The sequence below is a fragment of the Vespula vulgaris genome, chromosome 11 (genome assembly GCF_905475345.1).
Source record: "Vespula vulgaris chromosome 11, iyVesVulg1.1, whole genome shotgun sequence".
NCBI classification, from domain to species: domain Eukaryota; kingdom Metazoa; phylum Arthropoda; class Insecta; order Hymenoptera; family Vespidae; genus Vespula; species Vespula vulgaris.
The window spans coordinates 320,024-345,058 of NC_066596.1; the positions used below are offsets into that span (position 1 = coordinate 320,024).

The window sequence follows — 25,035 nt, forward strand, 5'->3', positions numbered from 1 at the left end:
TTGTTGAGTGGATATATTTTCATTGGAAAGGCAATAAATTGCCGATAGTGTTATGTTTCCATATGTTATGTTGATCGTTACGGTTGTAGATTGTATTTGCGAGTCGGCAATCGAGCAATGAAGGAAGTGTTTAATTTCTTGTCTTATAATTATAGCTGAATCACGGGCTATCCCGGAAGGGTGTCTAGTATCATATACATTGTAGTATGGGCTTTTAATGTAGTTTTTTTCGGTGAGATGTGTTTCTGCTATGAGTATCACTTTTTTTTGTTGAAGTGTAGAAAGATTTTCAGTTCTTGAATTCTTTGATATAACCCGTTTACGTTCCAAATTGCAATTTTTAATGAATCTATTTTATTTGTTCTTGTTTAACATGGACGTTAAAAGTTCTAACATTTTATTTATTTGTTGCGATTGTTAAGTTAGGAGATAAGTTTATTAAATAAGCATGTTGGATATTACTTCTGAGTTCTTAGCTGTAATTATCAAGTTTTTAATCTCAGACTCAGTGACATTATTATTATTACAGTGACATATACATTATTATATTCCCTCGAAGGAATTATTGCTGAAGTTTGCAGAGGTAATTTTGTTTGGTGAATTAAAGTTTTCCAAAGCTAATTTGTGTCTAACTTTAGGAGAGTTTTTACTGTAACTGTTTCCTAACTATACAGTATTTATAACTTGCTGGGTGATTTTCCTGGCAATTAAAGTATATGACATTACTTGTTTTGCCTATATGTGGACATTTCGAGGCCCAATGCTTACCTGCGCATTTAGCGCATACTGGAGTTTTATTACAATAATTCTTGATATGGTCATTGACAACGTAAACACTGCGGAATATCTCTTTTTGTTTTGAAAGGTTCGAAGCAAACTATCGTATTAAACAACCTATCAATTTTGTATATATCTTTGTCATTATTATTCGGTTCGAGATCGATGAAGAATAACGGCAGCGGTTACTTTGAGGTGTCACGTTTAATTATATTGTTTATTTATCTTACCTAACGGTTCATTTTTTTTAATTCATCAATTATAATGCCAGTATCTGTTCTGGAATGCATCCCTCTAAGTACTACCTTATAACTTCTGTCTTTTTTTGGCTGATAGGTATAAAAATTTGCCTTCTTCTCTTTTATGAGCTTAGTGACCTTTCTGTAGGTGTCAGAGGTAATGACCTGAGCTTCTATATGTATTGGTGGGCGTTTCGGCTGTGGATTATTCCTTTCCATTCTATCGTTCCCTGAAAGTACTTCTATTTCTTGTAGTTTGTTAAATGAGTTGCTCGCTGGTATTTTGCTCAGCCATCTTTCATCTGGTTCGTCCTGATTTAACGGGACGAAAATAGGGTAAGATTTAACGGGATAAAAAAGGGATAAGTAGCTATTTGATATGTTGAATTTGCATTTCTTTGTAGCATCATGTTTAGTGTTAGGATTATCAATATCCATTAGACCTGTCCAAGTTTCTAATCTTTGGATTATCGATTGATTGTTAATGGTATAATTTTTGTCACTTTTGTTGATAAATAACTTTAGATTATCATTTTGTGCCATTAGTAATTCAAACTTGCCGTAACGGCAAATTTTTTTATCACTCACTAGAACAAGTTGTTAGAGAATACGCAGACATCCAAATAAGAAGAAAACTATAGGTTCGTGTAAACTTATAATTGCTAATAGTTAACACTGAATATAATCTGCTAGAAAACGATGCATACACAACAACGTTCGAAAGTAAACTCCATCCTGAAAAGAGTAAAGAAAGATTGCAAGGTCTGCTCTGATCGAAATAAGCCTGGCTATAGACGTAAAATCTCAAATTATTGTGATACATGCCATGACAAACTGAGGATGCATCTCGGGAATTGTTTTGTGAAATATCATACAAAAAAAAAACTATTACAGAATGTAATATTTAATAGATTTTGTTTTGTAAAACGTTGAAATAAATGAATTATTGAAATTTGTATACGTTTGTTTTAATATAAATCATTTTAAAATACTTATACAAATTTTAAATGCCTAATATAAGCAAAATCGTCTCGAGTTGCTAGTTTATCCGAGCGAAAAATTCCTCGAATGCCAAGAATTATTATCTTATATATAATGTAGATATTGAAAAAATAGAATCATAAAGATATACAATCACAGTTAAGATCAAAATCATCCGAGCAATGAATTAAATCTTTCTTGATCAATCACAGGGTTTTTTAAATTTATTTAGAAGTGAAGATTGTAAATTTCATATTAAGCACTTTGATTTGAATTAATGTTCAATTTCCACTTGTAAGTAGAGTAAGTGTTACATTCTATCGTGCAGTTTTCAAACTCTATTATATCTCGGATCCTTAAACAGATGACCGAGATTATTAAGCGCAATGCAGATTATACTCGTACGATCGTCACAAATAAATCCATTTTACATTCCGTGTTAAGATATTTACTTAATACTTAAATAAAAAAACATATTTGTCATTGAAACTTTGTCTTCTTATATAATATATATCTGATCCGTTTCTTCTTTAATACGTCTGACAGTATGTTTCTCCTATAAAAGGAAAGTATGCGTGTAAATATAGTGATCAATGTCTTAAAATTAAAAACATTTTTGACAAGTCAAACGAAACAATAATTACATTAATAATATAAATCATTGGATTAGGATAAAATACGTATTTATAGATTCTTAGATAAGATAAATCAGTAAAATCTTTTTATCGAGTTAGAAATAAAAATGTATCCATAAACAAAAAGAATAAAAATGAAAAATATATAGAAGAATATATATAGAATATTGTTATGAATCGATGAAGTTAAAATTTGAAAACCTTACCAGGTGTAGACCTTCTAATAAAATCCAAATAACTAGTGACTCTCAAATTAACACCAGGAGCTGCATCGGCACATGTTCTACCATAATTGATGACTCCAAGAAGGAAAATACGATTACTTCTTGGATTTTGCCATAAAATTGGACCACCACTGTCGAACTGTACAATTAAAACGTTTGAAGATTATTTTTTTATTTAATAATTGATAAAGATCGATCGATTAAATTTACCAGACAAGCATCCTTTCCTGTATCAAATGTACAAAGTTGCTTAGGTGTAGCCAAAAAGTGATACTTGACGCATTTCTTCATTGAAACTACATGCAAATCGACTTTTCTCAAAACTTCAGACTTGACACCATAAAAATTCGTAAGACCCCATCCTACAAAAATATTTTATAAAATTTGTTATACAATGTAAAAATAAAGACTCGAAATACCAACCTACAGCTGTAACAACAGTGTCTACAAAGTTTCGCTGCATGTAATAGAACGGAAGACAAGCTGGACCAATTCTCATAGAATATTTTAACCTCTTCTGCAATTTTATAACAGCTAAATCGTTTAATTTTGGCCTATAATTCGGATGTACGATTATATCATCAATAAGATAAAGTTGAGTTGCCTTTGTATCGTTAACTAAAGATTACATCAAATCAAAATGATAATAATTTCAATAATATAATTATGATAAATTATTAAATAAATAATTGTTAAAAGAATTTTGTTATCCAAAATGTTTGATTTTCGAACGTACTTGCCCATGTATTATGTTCTCCAACAACAACTCCTAGAATATATAAAATCCTTTTATACCTCGCAACGCAATGAGCAGCCGTTAATACATGTTGCGGAGTTATTATAGTTGCACCGCAATAGAGAAAACGCGTTGCAAGATGTATTATACCAGCCATCATAGGATATTCATTCACTCCTGTTTCAACACCGCCTACGATTCTCGACTGTAAACGAACAATGTATGAAATATCATTGATAGATCATTGAATAAATAAATTATGGATGGATTATGTTCTGCTTTTGCCTACCGGATTCTTCCAACCACATCTACATTTCTCTTTGACTGATCTGAGATTACATCGAAATTTGCCTCCATAAGTATTGTATCTTGAATGGAATTTTATAGTCATTTTCGATGCTATTGATTCCACTGCAAAAGAATTTAATCCACAGAAAACGTACTCGATGTCATCGTCGACTTTGACTTTCATAAAATCCAATGAACAATTCGAACTCTATCGACGATGGAATTTATTTATTATTTTATCTAGTTTTCACGTTTTAGTAAAATCCAATAAATCATCGACTTATTTCTGTTCAACTTGTACATACCATCCGAACTGAATTTATTTTATTAACAAGGTGTATCGATCGATTGATCTTTTATGCACAACAAACCTATTTAATTATAGAAATAATAATATTAATGATAATGTGAATCTTACCGGAGGAACATCGAAAACTGTGCAATTCAATTTAATTCGAGTATTGCTCCTAGCACTCCACCGACAATTATGTTCTCCCATGTAATAATTAGGAAAATCAGGATTATACACATAATAATTAACATCTGATTTTAATTTTTGGGTGTAGCCACAATTGAAATCGATAGTACCATTGGATTTTATAATGCTTAGTAGCACACAAAGTATTAAAAAAAAATTATCTGTAAACAAAATTTTTAATTAAAAATATAAAAAAAATATAAGGAATTAATAGAGGAAAAGAGAGGCAAAAACAGTACAAAAATTTGAATTTTAAAAATACCTAATTTCATGACGATGATGGTCTAAAAGAAAAAAAAGACTTGGGTACTATCAATGGAAATATAATACTAAAACGATATCTGTAATGTTCTTTCCTGTTTCGTTGTTTTTTATATTCTAACTTGAAATAAATGTTCACGAAAAGCGATAATTTTATAGACAGGACTATCATGAATGCCTTCATTCTCGTACTTTCAATTTATTCTCGCAAATAAACGTAAATGTATAGCAATAGTGATAAATATCATTACAATTGTATATATTTACAATCTTTTTTGATATACATACATACTCATACATATGCATTTTCATCAACGCATGTTCGATAGCAACTTACGTTGACTTTTTATTTTATTATCCATTTTTACATACATTTATATAGTCAAAGATTCATATCGATTTCGTGCATTTCTTATCTTTGTTACTTTTTTTCGTTGCAAAAATAAATTATTTTTATCTATTATTATTATTATTATTATTATTATTATTATTATTATTATTATTATTATTATTATAAATATTTATAATTTTTTTTAAGAGAGCTAAAGTTTCGGTAATTTGTATTAATTTCATAGTCAAATTTGTATTAATGATTATATTAATTTAAAATATTGAACATATTTTTAATGACAGATAATAAAACGCGATATCCTTAAACTAATTATTATTTTAGATGATTAATATTAGTTCTTTTGTTAATATGTTATAAAGTTAACCATTTGAATTTATCTTGAGCTTGTCATAAATTACAATTATCAATTAATTGAATCAGTAAAAGTTACAACTTTTTTTTTGTTTCTACACAAAATTATGGATTTTTACATTTCTTTTTTCTATTTCTCGAAGATCAATCAAAAGCAGGCAGCACATAAAATCTCTAAAATAGAAAATAAGGATAGAAATAAGTTTGATAGTAAACATTAAACAAAAAAAAACATTTTTATAAATATAAATTCAATAATTTCCAACGCAAATAGAGCATCTCTTTTGAATTTCCTACGAACACACAAATCAGATATACTCATCCTCTATGAAACCAAATTAAATAAATATCAGAAATACAGCTTCAAAGATTATATTCTAACACGAAATGACAAAAATGCAATAAATGGAGATAATGTAATAAATCGCGATCTTAATAAGAAAAAAATCAAATTAATAATCAAATTTAAATCTATTACCAAGAAAAACTTTATTAGTCATACTAGATTAACAAAAACTGTAATGGAAATCTGTAAAATCGAATTACAAAAAGTAATATTAGATTAGTAATTTAAAAATATACAAAGAAATCAAAATATTTAGAATCGACATATTCATCCTGAAATTAATAAAATATCATTAAACCAATTCCAATGAAATAAAATCAAATACCCTAATCTATGGTCCTACTTTTCCAAATTATCTCTATTACGAAAAAGCAATGCAAACAGGTTACATACCCTCAGAAACATTTATCTATCTGGTCAAGAAAGGTTTCATCTAAAATAAAGACAAAATACATATAAAATACTATTACAGCAGACAACCGGCCAATAAAAAAATATTATACAATTGCAACGTAGGAATATAATACGCATCAAATATAAACTAACAAATCTAAATTTAAAATAATAAAAATTGCAATAATAAAATTGCAATAATAAAATACACAAAAAAATTTAGATGATTATAACCAGGATTTACGTCATTTATACCTTTTTTCCAAATCCCTCCTTTCCTCCTTTATCCATCACCATCTCTTCTTCATATTATTTTCCTTTCTTATCTACCTGCACATATCAGTAAAACCTACAGATCTTCCTATATACAGGTGCGTATATCAAAACCGTAATGTAAATCCAAACAATTAGCTTAAGCCTAAATATTAAAAACTGATAATACAGTTTTTCTTTTGTCTTTTTTCTATACACTATAACATTCTAGGCACTTAATAATTTACAGTTAACAATGCCATTTAAGACTATAACGGTTAACCTATAACCTTAAGTGCAATTGTTAGATAAAATATTGAGATAAACTAGAAGAGCTCATATGAACTATTAATTGTGAGGTTTATGATTTCGTCCTTTGTTATTCTGTTATTTACATTTTTTAAAAGCAGGTATATTTATTTTGTGGTTGTGTGTATTATTTCATAGCTCAAATAAACGTATTTTTCAAAAGAAAAAATGCAAATTAAATGCCAGATCACAAGTCGCGTTTTCGATCCTATACCGAATTTTTTTCACCCAATACTATTATTGTTATGAAGAAAAATATTATAATAATATGCACAAAATCTCTGTATTTGAACTTTGTATCAAAGCGAAAAATCACTCAATGTCACAGATTTAAGGAATAGCATGCAACAACAAATTGTCATGCTGATCCAGCCTATTTAAAATGTGCTAGTAATCACCTTATTAAGGATTGCACAAAAATAAAAGATATGTCAGCAAAATATACAAATTGTGGCTTGAATCATCTAGCCATCTAGCCATAGGCTGCAATCTAGCAATAGTGTGCACCGAGTATTTAGAAAACGGCGGAAGACTATCAATGAGATGCACAAATCTGGCATGACCAAAAATAACAGTAGCAGTAACTCTTGAAAACACAACAATTTAATTTGAAGGACTACAAAATCTTACCATCAATTGATATAAGTATAACAGACAGAGCAACGATCCATTCAATGATTCCGATGTAGATAATAAAACAGAAAAAATATGTAAAAATGATAAAAGAAAAAAATATGTAAATATCCCCGATAGACAGATTATTAGTTAATACCCAACGGTAAACATGAATAATGTATCAGAATTACTAGGGATAACTAACAAAATAGAGGAAATTTAAAATATCTGTGATATCAATCAAATGCTTATTAGTAATTGAAGTTAAAATATAACTTAGCTCAATGTAAAAGTAAATTAGAACAATTTAATATCAGAATTCACTAATAAATTAGATTTAACATGGAAATAAGGAACATATGTACTTAAAATACAATTGGACTTAAATACAAAACAGGAAAATTAATAGAATTTCTACATAAATTAAACATATATAAATATAACGTTAATTAATGAGACGAGACTTAATTAGAAAGTAAAAGATAAAAACTATGTAATTATAAGAAAAGATAAAGATAATACGGCTGGCAGTGTAGCAGTATTAATATATCCCTCGAGTATATTTGTATAAGGTTAATTAATAGGATTAATGTAGTAGCAGTGTATAACAGCCCAACGAACAATTTTACTTATAAAGATCTAGACAAACTACTCAATGCAGGGAATAGAGTGTTGATAAAAGATTTTAATGCTAGGCATACAATTTGGGATTGTCACAAAACAATATGAGAAATCACATACTTTATAAATATTCTGTTAAAAATAACTATAATATAGTATAATATTTCCAAATGAATCAATATATTACCCAATGAACAAAATGATTCCTATCATCATAGATATAGGATTAGTCAAAAGTGTTACAACATTAACAAATCCAATGGTATTGCAAGAATTGAACTCTGATCACTATTCAGTATTCTTCATGACAGATGCCACAATTAGAGAAAATACAGCACAAAAAATGTATGATTATACTATTGCAGATTGGAAAATCTACAGAAGAATATTGAATAAAAAGATAAATATCACACGCAAAATGAACTAGAAAAAAGTGTGCAAAGCTTCACCAATATAATATAAGAAGTTATTCTTCTAGAAATTAGAGACAGACTACTCATAAGACATTATTAATTTAATAAAACTGAGAAATAAAACAAGGAAGATATGGCAAAAAACAAGATTTAGTACAGACAACAACATAATTTTAGGATTGAATCGATCAATAAACATAGCAATAGCAAAATACAGATGAGCAATAGACTCAAAAATTAACTAAACTCAATCCAAATGACAATTTAATTCTAGATGATGACAAAAATACTCAAAACTAAACGCGATCACATCTTTGAATTAACAAAAAATAATCAAGAAGCTATAACAAGCCAGGAGAAAGCTAATCATCTAGCATCTCAATTTGAGTAAGTATATGATATTAATCTAACTGATAATACGAAAAAACAAGAGACAATAATAGAACATATTAAAAATTACTTCAACTAATCAGCTTCAAATGATTGACACAAGTACATCACAACACCAAATGAAATAAAACAGATCGCTAAGGCTTTACCATCATAGAAAGTCCCTGGACTTGGAAAGAATTCCAAATATAACTCTTAAACAGTTATTTAAAAAAATAATTGTAAAACTAATATATTTCATCAACCATCACTTAAACTTATACACTTTCCACAGCACAAGAAAACAAGTCTAGTCATTCCTATGCATAAACTAAAGAAAAAGTCAACAAATCCAGAAAGTTACAGACCAATACATCTACTTCCAACTATAAATAAACTCTTGAAAAAGATTATTCTAAAAAGGTTCAATAGATACAAAACAATTGAACAGATTATACTACATCATCAATTTGGTTTTAGAGAGAAACATAACACAGTCCAAAAAATAAAGAGAATAATCAATGATATTAGCCAAATTTTAAGCAAAGAAATAAAACTATTAATAAAGAAATAAAATATATATCTACTATTGGGTATAGAAAAAGTCTCTGACAAGATCTAGAGTAACAGATTAATATATAAAATGATTAATTATAAATATCCAAGCCTAATAGCAAAATTAATTTACTCATATCTAAATAATAAATATTTAAAAGTAATAATTAATAGCAGTAAATCAAGCAAACGAAAAATAAGATTAGGTGCCCCACAAAGTTCTGTGATAGGCCCAAAATTATTTAATATATATATTAATAATATAGCTACCTTTCTAAAATTAAAATTGCATGCTTTGCTGATAATATTATGATTTATGTCTCGTTCTATGCGAGTTACAGTCAAACAAGTACAAATACAGTAACTTACTATATATTACGACCATTACAAAATTATAAGGTTATTAAGTTAACTAAGGTTATAAGTTAACTTAATGCAACAAAGACTGAAGTTCTAGTTTCCAAAGAGAAACTTTCATAACACCAAAATATTCCAATCTATTAAAATCTGTGGATATAACATAGAATCCAGCAATTCTGTAAAATATTTAGGAGTGCATCTTGATCCTAAACTTACTTATAAAACACACCTTGATCAAATAATTAAAAAAGCATATGTAGTAAAAAATAAAATATATTTTCTACTGACAAAAAAACTCAAAATTATCAATCCGAAACAAAATTTTATTATATAAATGATTATTAGGTTAATACTTAGCTATACAACAGCAATATGATGCAGCACTGCACCTACACATTTTTAAATTCTACGAAGGTAGAATAAATATCTTAAACTGGAGATATCTCACCAAAATAAATATCTCAAATTGATCCTATCAAAAGATATATATAGAATCACAAAACAACATTCAGAATCGGGTCTACCCTGTTGTATTGACTATGTTAAACAATTAGTTATATACATCTTTTTCTAAATCGCAACTTGGACGCAATATTCTTATCAAGAACTTGACAAAAATTAAAAAGCATAATTAGCCTTTTAAAAATAAATATAAATTGTTTTATCTAGATTCTCTTTATTCAATGAAGTAGATTAAAGTATCAAAATTCCTACATTATATACCATATATTTATATACAAACAAGAAACTTCCGACTGTAGATTTTTTCGTCATTTTTTCTACACTCAGATGTAACTATTGGTCGACCGAAAAGTAATATCGTTTCTGCGCATATCAATATTTATTTATCATTTGTCAGCTCATTGTGTATTTCAAAATTATACCAAAGACATTTTAAAATTAGAGTGACCTGTTTACATGCAAATAATTAAATCTTAAATTTTTTTTGCAATTTTGGATGAAATTGCCAACCAAATACCAGAAGAGGTACATATCCGGCATTGTATGCTTTTTGAGTTTCACAAGGATAATAACGCAACAGTTGCTACCAAAAACATTTACGATGTTTATCCAAGTGTATTAGACGTTCGTAAATACCAAAGATAGTTCTTTCAGTTTAGATCCGGTAATTTTGATCTTTCCGACTCGTATCGATCAGAAAAACCAACAACTTTAGACAATGACACTATCAGATTTCTAATTCCAATTGTTAAAACACTTTCTATGTGACAAAAAATTAAAAAATTTAGATGATATCCAAAATGCCATCTCCAAATATTTTGCTAAAAAACCAATTGATTTTTATTGATCCAGCATTGAAAATTTGCACAATAGATGGCAAAAAGTTCTTGATAAAAAGAGTAATTACATCATTGATTAAAAATAAAAACAAGTTAAAAATTTATATGTTTAAATCAAATGTAAAAATACGATGTTAGTTTCCGGTCCCCCTATTATTATTATTATAAGCTATGCAACATGTTTCGAATATCGAGCTACAAAAATTAAATACCATGTTAAGAAAATAAATATTTTTTCAAAAAACTAGATTAAGTAGAAGATTAACTACTAAATAGAAGCTACATAGTAATATATGACTGTTATTTTGATGACGTAATACTACATGACTGCAATTATTCGTAGAACTTTATTGTTACACAGATTTTTATACTATTGTATGTTGTTAAATAAAAATTATTTATATCTTTATAAAAAAAAAATCTAAATTCAGAAATCTTAGGTTCGATACTAAATGATTCCGATGATTTTTTTATTATATTAATGTAAATGAAAACAATCAACTAATGTATTTTTCTTTCTTATTTGACAATTTAGTAAGATGTTACTATCCAATCTTTTATATTTATTTCCTTCATTGATGGTTGACGTGAGTTTCACCGTAATCTGTGTTAGATAGAACATAATGGCGGTATAATTTGGTTTATAATAAATGTGTATAAAGTATATATATTTGTGGATAATTTTTTCAAAAATAATAATTAGTACACACACATATATATTATACACTACTTTTATAAAGATCAAAACATGAGTTCGTTTCCATATTATCAAAGAGGCTTCTGTTCCAGCGCTATTTTTTTATGGTTTTCTTTGTAGGAATAATCCTTTCTTCACTTCATATTATTACTTGTATTACTATCATTATCATAATAATAATATATAATATAACGATATAGTAAAAATATATATATGTAATAAATATTCTATATTATATATACACGCACGCGCACGCACACACACATGATAAGTATTCACTAGTAATTTTTGACAAAATATTCGAAAAATCTTATTTTTTGTCGTAAATTTATATATTGGTTTTTATATGTATCAATTATATTTATTATATTCTATGCATTTTATGCATCTTAAAACAAATGCATACCGATGTCTACATAGCACGGATCACTACAAAACATACGCTACCATAACAAAAAAATATATATATGAAAGATTAAAAAGTGCGAGTTTACAGTCTACTAACATACTCTAAACTCTAATGAAACCAATTATTATGTACGCGTGGAGAAATAACCAACACACTTATCGATATAATACCGATACAATAGATGGTAAGGACAGTGTTCGCTTATAGTTCATATGATGTGTCCATACCTATCATTGAATCACACAGCTTCGAGCGAAAAGTGAGGATGACCTTAAATATACGACGATTTAACGATCACGAGATACTCGATACTTCTACGATAAATACACGTGTCAAAACAGTGAACACGCCGACGATACCCGACGATCCCCGGCGATTCCCGACGATCCCCGACGATCCCCGACGATCCTAAGCCTTATATATACTAATAATTTAATTCCATATTCGTAGCCTTTGTTTCAAAAATTATCAATAAATGATAAGTTTCCAAAATGATACCAAATACTTATCGACACATATAATTTTATTTTTTTCGAAAAATCTACAATTTTATTGCTTTTGCTTCATTGATCATTTCTATTTTCTCATTATTGCTAATATAAAGTAATTGTAAAATTAATTCAAAACGATTTTTGGACATAAGATAGTTTCGATAAATGACTGTTAATATGTATTATCTGTAAACTAATATAAACTAATTTCAGGTGATTTCATAAGGCCCATATTAAAATATATGATAATAAACAAAATCCATATAATAAAAACAAAATATTGCTTTATCTCTTTTTTATTCATCAGTTTCATTTAATTCTGCCTAAACAGGCAGATTTTATTTTTGACAGATTTTGTGTAGCATATATATTTATTTTATTTGTAATTTTTTAAAGGATCTTAATGAATCAATATAGTTTTCATTTTCTTTTTTTATCATATGGTCTCAATCTAGAAACATCTCATTGTAGATGATCCATGTAAATCTTCCAAAAATCATTTATAAGATATTTCTCAGAAAGTATAATATAAATAAGTTAAAAATGTTTATATAAAGGTGTAAAAATGAATCATTCAAATTATCATTCGGAAAACCCATATATAACCAACAATAAAGATAACTCAAATAAAAATGTATAGAATTAATTCGTATAGAGTTAAAATATTAATACATAATGTTAAAAGTATTTAAATATTGTATTGTTGCAAAAGTAATAAAAACTCAGTTCTCAAAATTTTCTTAGAGTAGTATTTTCATAGATTCACCAATATCACATTCATTATACATCATATAACAATCATATAATCATCCATATAACAATCATATATTATTTTAAATTCATGGAAGAACAATTTTCAAAAAATCTCCGATAATACCAGGTAAAACATATAAAAAGTATATGACAAGGAAATAAATAAAAAATATTTTTAACATTTATTAAATATATCAATATTGTATACATAAATATATATGTGTGTAAGTTATGAGTCAAATATTCCAACAAAAATTTAGTTTAGTAATACAAACACATGATAGCAATAGAGTTTGTTGAATTAAAAAAAAACTACATGTAATACCCTACATTAAACTATTGAAAATATCTTGTATGTTTGTGAAGTTACACACAAAAATAATATTCTTACTCAATTATCTTTAAATTATCTTAAAGAAACTTTCATTGCTATTAATTATTAATATATATCATAATATCATTAACTTATTATAACATCATTGACATATACATGCACATATATCCTCTATTTAGAGAAACCTATTAATGCTTAAAAATTTGTTATATTATAAATATTAGAGAATTAAAAACGAAAAAAAATTATTAAATTTTCATAAAACTCACCATTTATTTTCATTTAAAACTATATTTAATTTACTTCAATGTTTTTACAACATAACAAGCATATGAAATTATGTAGAGCAATTCAACAAATAATTAAATTCATATACAAAAAATAATAATGTCAAATGCCTAACAAAAACAGTTAATTCTAATCTTAAATCATTAATAACAATTCCTTATTCTTAATGTAATAATAACAAAAAATGTACAACATAAAAATATTATTTCAAAAATAATAATTTTATAGGTGAATGTAATGATAACAAATTTTAATATTATTAATACATAATATATGTACTCTTTCTTGCAATAGCACTTTGAAAATATATTATTTTGGAATAATTTTTTTGAAAATCTGCAATATGAAATATCATATAAATGGTAAATTCTTTAATATAAATAAATGTTCACTAACGTTATTAAATAAACAATACTTCTATTTACCATATATAAGATATAAATAATAAAATATTACATATCTATTGACACATGTTAAATACACAATTATTTTAATATGAAATTTAATTAAATATAAATTTAAAATTGTTATCAGTTATATAAACAACAAAGAACACTATGACAACAACTTATGTAAACAAAAAAAAACGCTGTGATAACAAGTTATGTAAACAACAAAGAACAAATAACATTTATAATTGACGAGTTAATCTGTGACTGGATCCTAATAAGTAAATCTAGCAGATCTATAATCATATCCTACATTAATTAATTCTTTCCATTATTTTACATTTATTTAAATAATTTAGTTTGTATATGTAAGAATCTACCAAAATTTTACTAATTATTAATTCAATGATAATCATATATAATATTCACATTTTTATATGTTTACATTCTAATTGTTCAAACAACAGCTCAATTATTTAAGCATTAGAAAATTAATAATATATTTTGAACATAAAATATTTATAATGTGAAATTCTACTAATTGCAAATATCAAATTTTGTATCAGTGCTGACCAATCATGCAAACGACAATGAATGTGGATAACTTTAACAATTCTTAAATCAACCTTCTATTGGGTTAAATTCTTTATATCCATTTTTGTACTCTCTCATATTATACTGTGTTAAAAGAAATTTTGTGACAAACTACAACATGAAATGATAAAAAGTAGCTATATGTTCTTTGATGCAAATTAAAATACATGATAAGTACTATAAAAAATATCTGCTTTCTATGCTAAAAATACTACCTTAAAAAAAAGATGAAGAGTTTATTATATATTTTTGTTCTTAAGTTAATAACATTAAGTTTACAAAATCATAGTGTTAATGTGACTAACAAGATTTAATATTATTATATATTATTTTTAATATTTTAATCTTATGGAATAAAATTGTTGTGATATTCCAATAATATGTAATTTTATATATAATAATAAATATTATTTAGAAATATTTCTTATTATCTGTAACATGAAATCTACAAATGAAATAACTATTATATACTTTTTAATATAAATAAACTTTTAATTTTATTTATTACTTCGTGTAAATGATTTTAGGTTATCCATATATTTATACACATATGACTGATAGAAAAATAAACTCGACCACATGACAAACCCACACAACAAATTAATAACTGCAAATGTAAGTATATTTGCGATCATTAATAAAATTAGAACCACTATAATCAAACTCATGTAACTTTAATCAATAATTAACTCGATTCAATAGTGTAGCTCAGTATATCGTTCTTAACCTATTTTTTTGTGATATGAATAATCATTTTAAAAGTTTATATATAGTATGGAACAGATAGAATATTAATTAAAATAAATTAAGAAAGTACATATGTATATGCATTTCACTACTAATTACACTGATTACGAATAAATTATTGATTCAAATTAATCGAACTTGGCGAAGTAATCATTAATAACAAAACAACGATATCTATCTAAAAGCAAGCAGTACTAACTAATAATGTCAATTTTCTATTATGCTTATTTGTAAATTATGAAAATAGAACATAATATCTGTATTAAAAAATAAGTGATTCTTAATTTAGATGAATATTAAATGAAAATTAATATAAATTATATGAAATTATCATAGAATAATAAAACATTCATAGAGAACTTTCTATTTCTCTCATACACATTAACGTTCGTACCAACGCACAAAAAACTTCTTCAACTCCATTATTAACAAACTATAAAAACGAGAAAGTTACCATTATTGGCCTGTTGCTTGCTTTTAGATATATATTACTGACTAGTTATTTGCTTTTAAGTAAATATTATTGATTCTTCATCACGCTTTCATTTATCAAATATCATTGCATAGTTATAACGACACTTCGCTGTAGAATATAATGACTATAGATATACATATATACATATTAGGTGTAAAGCGGCTGATGCTTTAAATGGTGTGATCATGTGTACATCGATGTGATTGGTGCGTGAAATGGAACACTTTAAAGCTAACATGACAATGTATTTCCCTAGACGTGTCGGTATTTTGTCAACCAATCATATTAACCCGTGTTCATTTATTATTCAATTTAAAAAAAATACACAATTCAATAATTTTTTTTCTATTGCATTATAAAATCTGCAATATTTTGCATCATGTTGAAATATTTGATTTATAAAATCAAAGACAATTCTTGCAACTTTTTATTATTATTCTTTATAACGATTATAATGTTATAATATATCACTGCAGAAATGAAAGAGAATTATTTTATATTTAGAAATCATAGTATTTCGTCAATTTACTTTATTTACATTTAATCTAAGATTTAAATGTATAAAATTTAAATAAACTTCGACCTTGACATTTTATGATGATGTATGCGAAGAATTTAATGGGAAAAATATTTTTTAAACGTAACGACATTCAATGAAGCAATTCAATGAAACGTTATAAGATTCTTCGAACATGTTTCAGTGAATTATAAAGCACAATTTTAGAAAGCAATAAATATCAAATTGATAAAAACAAAAGTAATGAATAATCTAATATTGAATAAATAATATAAGATATCATAAAGGAGAGATAATAAATAAAATTTCTTAATTATCTTGATCTTGAAAATCTGGAATATTAATAAGAATGAATAAGATACAATGGGCATTCTACCGTGTTATAAAAGAAACAGTCAACTCAGCGAAATGTTTAGTCGACGTTAGACGCTTCTCAGTGGCACGTTCGCTCGCGCAACATGATCGGGTTGGTAAACTTCTCCTTCTTCGTTCTTGACACACCTAAGGAAAGTGATTTAATTATCGACTTTTAAAGTACTATTGCCATATAGTGCACGTAACGTAAATGTGTTGCTTTTATTTACAAACGTTTATTTATCGTTCCATAATTAGTTAGAGAGAACGCTATAAATTGTCCAAAAATTCTATTTATTCTCTAATGTAATTAATTTTCGTGTATTTAAAACGTATCGTGATCAATATCTATTTAATTAAATGTAATTAAATCTATGTTATTTCGTTTAATATGAATTATTCGAGTAAATGTTTTCACTATCGCGATTAATGCTCGACATTTAGAATGAAACTGATATCTGTATTGTTATCTTCAACATTATTCGATAAATGTGTATCCATATTTCGCAATAAGTAATAATGATTTAACGAGATACAAGAAAGATCATATATAGAGGATAACCGAAATAATACCTTATTTTGATGCTATGAAAATATTTTTTCTCTAATTATCGTATTCAGAAATCATAGTTAAGCGTTTAGTTAACTATGATTTTGAATACGCATAATAATAGCAGTTGCAAAATAAGGAAAATTATTATATACATTTATCTATTAGATAATTTTTTTAAAGGAAATTTTACGAAAAAAAAAACATTATCAATTCAAATGGAAAAATATTCGATACAACTCGAATATCATTGACTTTGAGGTAATATTATTTTCAGAAAAGAAAATCAAGTTCTTGTGATTTAGCATAAGAGTATAATAATGATAATTTTTAATAAGAAAACAAGTTTAAACACATATAAATCTTCTAATAAAATGGATCGAGTAAGATAAGGTAATCCGTGTCGTTAAAAAAATTCTCGTACTTTCATACAATCGTTCTCATCATTATTGTCGACAATAAAAAAAAAAAAGAAAACAAAAATAAATCCGTAAAAGATAAACAAAGTTGGTAATCATATCTTTTTATAATTTTATAACTCCTAAGGTTCATACGTATTCTCTTTTTGTAAAAGCTTTAATACTCGACGAAATTGAATACATTTTTAATAATAGTAATATATTAACAAAAAAGAGAAAGTAAAAATAGAGATAAAAAACTTTCGTAAATTTATTCGAGTCGTTGATTAATTTTTCGAACTTTCTAGGAATATAACAGTATCCAGTTTACGGATAAGTATGCAGTAAAGCAAATCGAATGAAGTGTTAGGAGTTATGTAATCCTTGTGATTTGCATAGTAAACGCTTTCAAGTATATGTGTGATTGCGTGTACAAATCATTCATTTTATACCGATAGATGCGCACTGCATGTTGAATTACATTAGAAACGCGCTCGTATGTGTATACACGTGCCGATATGGAGAGGATGCTTATAGAATTCGTAGATATTTTATTTCCAAATAAAAACTCGCGAAAAATGGTATTTACAAATATGCTCAATTGACAAGCACTATTAAACTATAACGGTTGATAATCGAAATGATATTTAACTGATGGCGTATTTGTGACTAAAGATTTTTTCATCGCGATTTCACTTTCATTGACCTCAATACGCCATCGTCATACTTAATCATGCATCTGTAATAACTTTTTCTGTATATTAGGTATATATAAGTTTATACAGTCATTAAATGTTTTTGCTATTTTTAAAGATACGGAAGAAATATCGAAGAAAAATATTATTTGATTTAAAAGGGACAATATTCTGATTAATAAAAAATTTTGTTTAAAGCCAATGTTATGTTAAAAAATATAATTTTAGAGATTCATTAAAAAATATTTACAGAACAGTTTTAGATAAAAGAGAAAAATTCTACAACATGAATATTTTGTTTTTTAAATGATCTTGAACAAAAAAGCGATTTCGAAAAAAAATGAAAAAATCTAAAATTTAGACATCCGGGTCACGTAAAATTTATTTTATAAAGCGATTGAAATGATTTCCATTAAATAAAACGATAGCAATATATTTGATTTTGAAGATAATCGAAAAACTGATCGAGAATTAATGATAGTATGTAATATCTTATAATTCATTAAGCATAACCAAAAGTGCATTTGAAATTAATGAAAATTACTTTGAACACCTTTTAAAATATATTTTTTGTAAACAATAAATAATTCATCAAGTATATCTAAAAGTGCATTTGAAGTTAATGGGATTTACTTTAAACGTCTTTTAAAATATATTTTTTGCACACATTTTTTGTAGACTAGTAAATTTTAGATTCTCGTTTCTTTCAAATATCACTCTTTTTTGTTCAATCATCTAAAGGTCAAAATACTAAAATCATAGAGTTCATGTTTTCTTAAACTACAACACTGTGTTAGTAGAAATATGTTGATCTGTTTAAAAAAATATTGATAACTTTAAAATCTCGAAAAAAATGAACTTGAAAAAAATGTTATGATAATCAGAATAATGCTTCTTTGGAATCAAATAATATTTTTCTTTAACATTTTTTTGTATCCCCAGAAATAGTAAGGATATTCTAGATAAATACAAACATTTATTTAACTCACCCTATATATTATTTATACATACATCCATACATATGTATACACACATACATACAAGATAGAATCGATAATAATCTTGTATATTATCTACACGGATTCTATATCTTATAACTACATTTGTATGTATACAATGTATATATTTTTATATATTATACTTAATGTAAAAAGATCGTATATAAAAACAATAAGCTACGTATTATTTAATACTATTAATAAATTTTTTACTATGTCGCACAGAGCGAAGAAGAAAGTTCTCCTGTTCGGTGTATGCGTCCTGTTAATCATATCTGTAATATTAGCCATCGTTATAGTATTAATTATTCAACGAGAAGGATGCGACATCAAGTTCAATAGTCTTTCGGAACTCGGACATTACAGGCAGGTAATTATCGCTCAATGACGCTTTTGAATCGATAAGCTTACAAATGACAATAAGTGAAACGAAGATAGAAAGTGCAACGTCACTGGCAATATCAATGAAAAGAGAATGGATCTTACTGCAAGTCGCGATAATTGATGATCGTACAAACAGGCAGCAGTATCGACGAATGGACAGGAATGCGCTCAAATAGGCGTCGGTATATTGAAAAAAAATGGAAGTGCGGTTGATGCTGCGATAGCTACTCTTCTCTGCGAGGGTGTAGCTTCATTGCATAGGTACGTCTTTGAAATTTTTCTTCTTTTTCGATTTTAGACACGATCGTAGGCAATTCATATAAATATATATAATAAAAAATGTAACAAATGATTATTTTTGAAATTACTTAAAATATCTACATACAGTTTTGGATCTTTACGATTCGCATAAAATTCATATTGTTCAATTTGTATAAAATATCATTTTGTTTTTTCAAAAGGCATATGCTTTAGTTTTGTGAAAAGAAAGAAACTCTAATCAGATAAAAATTTTTATCGTGATTTATAATTATTTCTGCTCCTTTTTTATCGTTTTCTTATTCTTATAATTTATCTATTTTTTACGTGCTACGAGACAAGTTTATCACGTATTACTTTTTATTGTCAATTTAAAGTATGGGATTGGGTGGTGGTTTTCTGATGACAATATGGGATGCAGAAAATGGAACGGCCAACTACTTGGATGCAAGAGAAACGGCTCCTGCTGCGGCCGAGGAAAATATGTTTAACGGAGATGCCTATTTGTCGATGTACGGTAAGTAAATATTTTTTAATTTTACTATTTTCGCCTTATGAAATTAAATACGTACGTTTGATTTTTATAATATCATTTTATTAAGAAGAATATATACAAGACTTATTATTATCGTCTGTACGAGTTCCTTTCTTAAATCTCGAAGAAATTCAAATTCTTTTCCTTAATGTAGACAAAATAAATCTTAAAACTGAAAAAATATCCAAATTATGTACCAATAATATTCAACATCAACTTTATAAATATTTGATATTTTTACAGGTGGTTTGGCAGTAGCCGTACCAGGCGAATTACGAGGATACTGGGAAGCACATAAAAGATATGGCAAATTAAAATGGAGAGAATTGTTCGAGCCAACGATAGCATTGTGTTTGAGAGGCTCTGTTATCAACGATTATCTTTATACCTACCTCGTCAATAAAGAATCTAAAATTAAAGCACAAAGTACTTTGGCCGAGATCCTTATCAATCCTGCTACTAAACGGCCATGGAAGGTAAGTTAATGTTTCAACTAATATTTTTACACTAATAATTATTACGATAGTGATAAAATAAACTTTATTTTTCTTTAGGTAGGTGAAAAAATAAAAAGAACAAAATTAGCGGAAACATTGAGACTAATAGCAAATAATGGACCAGATATATTTTATAATAGCAGCATGACCGATGAAATGGTTGCTGAAATTCGATCTTTCAATGGTATAATAACCAAAGAGGATTTTGAAACTTATAGGTTTGTACATAGTACTTTGACTAATTTCCATTAAATGTCGTAACATACACACGCGCGAGAGCGCGAGCGCGCGCGCGCGCGTTTTATCGATCAATCATTACCTTAAAATTTTAATCAATTAGTACGGTAAAGAGATAATTTATCAAGATATACGTATTGCATGTTTCATGCTAATAAAATTATTGATGTATATTTTTTTTCCAAATTCCGAGCTCCGCGTATATTTATGACACGGATGTTTTTTATTGCAGTGTCAAGTGGAGAAAACCAATCGAAGTTACTGTCGATGATTTAACGATTTATACAGCACCTCCACCTGGTTCCGGAGTAATTCTCGCGTTTATTATCAACATTCTTCAAAATGTCGTACCAATTAATGACCAGAATATCATGTGGCAGCGCATTGTTGAGACGTTCAAATGGGCTTACGCAAAAAGAACAGAATTGGGTGACCCTGAATTTGTTGACATTGGTGAGATGCTAAGAAAATCCGTAAATTATTTAGTTAATAGAGTAATTGAATATAAAATTTGTCTAATCTTATCTTAAAAGACAAGATAACATAAGTATGATCTCTCTCTCTCTCTCTCTCTCTCTCTCTCTCTCTCTCTCTCTCTCTCACCCAAAAGTGAGACATTAATACAACTTAATGCATGATTCAAGATTTCCGCCGATTCTTATCGACTAAGATAGATATAGATAGACATCCATTAACAGCTCTCATTACGATAAGATTATATGAATTAAAACTAGGTAAATTAATTTATCGATCGAATGTTAAAAATCGATTTAATACCGTTCTTATCATCGATTTGATTCTGTTTTCTACAATTACAACTAGATGAAGAATTGTACCATATTAACACCATTCGTCGTTTTTATCTTTCCCAGGAAAATTACGAGACTAATCGTTTCTTCCTAGGAAAGTTAATTGATCATAACGTAATCATATGACTCGTTAAAAGACAGCACACGAAATAATTTACAAGAGAATTGACTTATCATCCTTACAGCTTCTATCGTACATTTATGAACAAGCTTAATTGTTGCAGAACGTTTGTTAACTAATCTGACATCCAACGATTATGCAAGAATAATCAAAAATGAAATCAATGACTACGAAACGAGTAATGATCCTAAACACTATGGCGCCGTTACGGCAACGACTATGGATTCTGGAACAGCTCATGTCTCTGTGTTGGCACCTGATGGTTCTGCGGTATCGGTCACTTCTACGATCAATCAAGTGTAAGTCTTTCGATCGATCTTTATGGCGTAATAATGAGATTTTAAATCGATTTAAAAACTAACAAATAATAACTCTATTCGATTTTCTTTATCATATTAGTTTCGGAGCAATGATTCGCTCGAAATCTACCGGTATAATATTCAATGACGAAATGGACGACTTCAGTTCGCCAGATATAACCAACGGGTTTGGAGTTCCTCCATCACCAGCGAATTTTATTCGGCCAGGCAAGAGGCCTTTAAGTTCTATGAGCCCAACGATAGTGGTAAAGTCTCCTACTTAGATCCTGTTTGTACGTTATATCGATACATTTGTCCAATACATTTATTCCATAACTGTTTGCTGTAGTTGTAGGAACGCCAGCTTCGAAAATTCATGACAGCAAGACACGTAATAGTAGAAGCATTCATAGACACACATTCATAAGTATTAAATCGGTCACATACACACGCACGTGTATTGCGAAAGTGAACGGAAAATTCATAGAGAGAAACTTTAAGTATCAATAACCAGCACAAGGAAAATAGTAGTAATATAGATACGGTGAAATATACTCAATTCTAAGAATCATTATATTCAACGATGTAATTGCGTTGCATTCACAATGATTATAGGTTTAACTATATTGCTTATGGTTCTCTACATATGCGTCTTTCGTAATCGGTCAGACGCATTTACAAAGACGTCTAACAAAGGATATAAAGACGCACATAGATCAATCGATTATGGAAGATTTTCCGATGATTAAATAAAAACTATCAATAAAACGTGTAACGATGTACAAAATTAAATCAGAAGTTCATATTCTTATATATATTTTATGAACAAAATGACTAATAAGCCATTATTTATAATAGCCGATCATTTTGAATAATGATTAAAACAATCGCGCAACCTGATAAATATTGATTAATTTATTAAATTGACCAGACATTATGAACAAAGCTACATTCCGTTTGAACAATTTGATTTTTTGAACACTGTAATAAATTCCGACGGTAGGGTTGCGTCTTTACAGATAGTTTTCTATAATAAATTTATTACGATTATCCATAAATGTATTGATCACTAAGTCCGTAACATATATATATATATTATTATTATTATTACATATGTTATATTAATAAAAATATTGCATTGATTTCAGGTAGGTAAAGACAAAGTAGTTCGATTGGTGATCGGTGCCGCAGGTGGTACAAAAATTACGACGGCTATTGCTACCAGTATGATTTTAAATCTATGGGGTGGATATAATATAAAGGAAGCGATCGATTCTTATAGAATTCATCATCAGGTAATAATATTAATAAATTACTATAAAATTAACGTCATTGATTATTTATTTTTTCTTTCTTATATAAAGGACGTAAATAAATAAAATAGATAAATAGAAGATAAGTTATTAATACAAGTTTGTTTTTTATATAGTTATTACCGATGATAGCTCAAACAGAAAAAGGTTTTTGCCCCGATATTATACAATATTTACGTAAGGTTAAACATAATGTAACGACCTTTACGGGAATAGGAAGCGCCGTCACAGCAGTAGCAAATGATGCAAATGGTATAACAGCGAATTCAGATTATCGAAGACAAGGAAGTGTGGCTGGATTTTAATCTTTGTCCTGCTTTTGTATCATTTAAATGACTTTCATACAGAAAGTATACGAATAGTTCATTTCTATACACAATTCTTATCTATTTTTTTTTATATGGATTAAGATGTAAAACAGAATATGAAATAGCTGAAATTTTATGAAAAGTTTTATTCCTAGACTGAAAGCTTAAATTATTCATAAAACAAAAATAAACTATATATTAATTCGTAACATTCTAAAATATTAAAATAACAAACGAACAACAAAAAGTTAATAAAAATTAAGTTAACTGCATATAAATAATATTTTAAAAATTGAAATAATTATCTTTTCATGACACTACTGTACGAATTCATTATAAACTGTGATTTTATTGTATTATATAATAAAACAAGAAACCAGTAATTATTTCAAATAGTATTATATATATTATGATAGAATACTAATTCGATTATATTTTAATATAAGTGCACACATACATACACATACATGCGTTACAAAATATGCTGAGATATTATATTTTAACATTCGAACTCATTATATATATATATATTTTTTTAAATAAATTGATATACACATTTTTCTTGTTTGCATAGAAATTCATTACACAGATACTTGTAAATAACGTAATAAGGAGGTATCATTGGATAAGAATACTCTAAAGAAATTAGTTGCAAAAACCTTAAATAATGTATAAACAAAGTATGTATACACGCTCATTAGAGATAATTGCGTTAAATGGTTTTTTAAT

At 27.2% G+C, this 25,035-nt stretch overlaps 2 protein-coding genes across 7 annotated transcripts; one reads left to right on the forward strand and one right to left on the reverse strand.

Annotated features, from left to right (window-relative positions):
* Positions 1-1,571: 1,571 nt before the first annotated feature.
* Positions 1,572-12,350, reverse strand: LOC127067769 (venom serine protease-like). Of its 3 annotated transcripts, XM_051003101.1 has the most exons (10): positions 9,466-12,350; positions 6,317-6,391; positions 6,062-6,101; positions 4,299-4,519; positions 3,882-4,088; positions 3,593-3,797; positions 3,280-3,474; positions 3,067-3,218; positions 2,839-2,995; positions 1,572-2,553 (listed from the first exon to the last, which is right to left on the reverse strand). In XM_051003101.1, exons 4-10 carry the CDS (start codon positions 4,377-4,379, stop codon positions 2,528-2,530), a joined length of 1,023 nt encoding a protein of 340 aa, XP_050859058.1. In that variant the 5' UTR covers positions 4,380-4,519; positions 6,062-6,101; positions 6,317-6,391; positions 9,466-12,350; the 3' UTR covers positions 1,572-2,527. The 3 variants fall into 3 exon arrangements, with proteins under 3 accessions (XP_050859058.1, XP_050859057.1, XP_050859056.1); XM_051003100.1 differs by lacking the exon at positions 9,466-12,350 and having other exon boundaries at positions 6,317-6,923; XM_051003099.1 differs by lacking the exons at positions 6,062-6,101; positions 6,317-6,391; positions 9,466-12,350 and adding an exon at positions 4,621-5,045.
* Positions 12,351-16,938: 4,588 nt separating this feature from the next.
* Positions 16,939-24,862, forward strand: LOC127067768 (glutathione hydrolase 1 proenzyme-like). 4 transcript variants are annotated; one of them, XM_051003094.1, is made up of 11 exons: positions 16,939-17,016; positions 19,771-19,915; positions 20,066-20,190; positions 20,565-20,704; positions 20,966-21,198; positions 21,277-21,437; positions 21,689-21,909; positions 22,490-22,685; positions 22,786-22,951; positions 23,834-23,980; positions 24,115-24,862. In XM_051003094.1, the coding sequence occupies exons 1-11, from the start codon at positions 17,009-17,011 to the stop codon at positions 24,301-24,303; spliced, it is 1,731 nt and encodes a 576-aa protein (XP_050859051.1). In that variant the 5' UTR covers positions 16,939-17,008; the 3' UTR covers positions 24,304-24,862. The 4 variants fall into 4 exon arrangements, with proteins under 4 accessions (XP_050859051.1, XP_050859055.1, XP_050859053.1 ...); XM_051003098.1 differs by lacking the exon at positions 24,115-24,862 and having other exon boundaries at positions 22,786-22,978; positions 23,834-23,970; XM_051003096.1 differs by lacking the exon at positions 16,939-17,016 and adding an exon at positions 17,700-17,715 and having other exon boundaries at positions 19,771-20,190.
* The last annotated feature ends 173 nt before the right edge of the window (positions 24,863-25,035 follow it).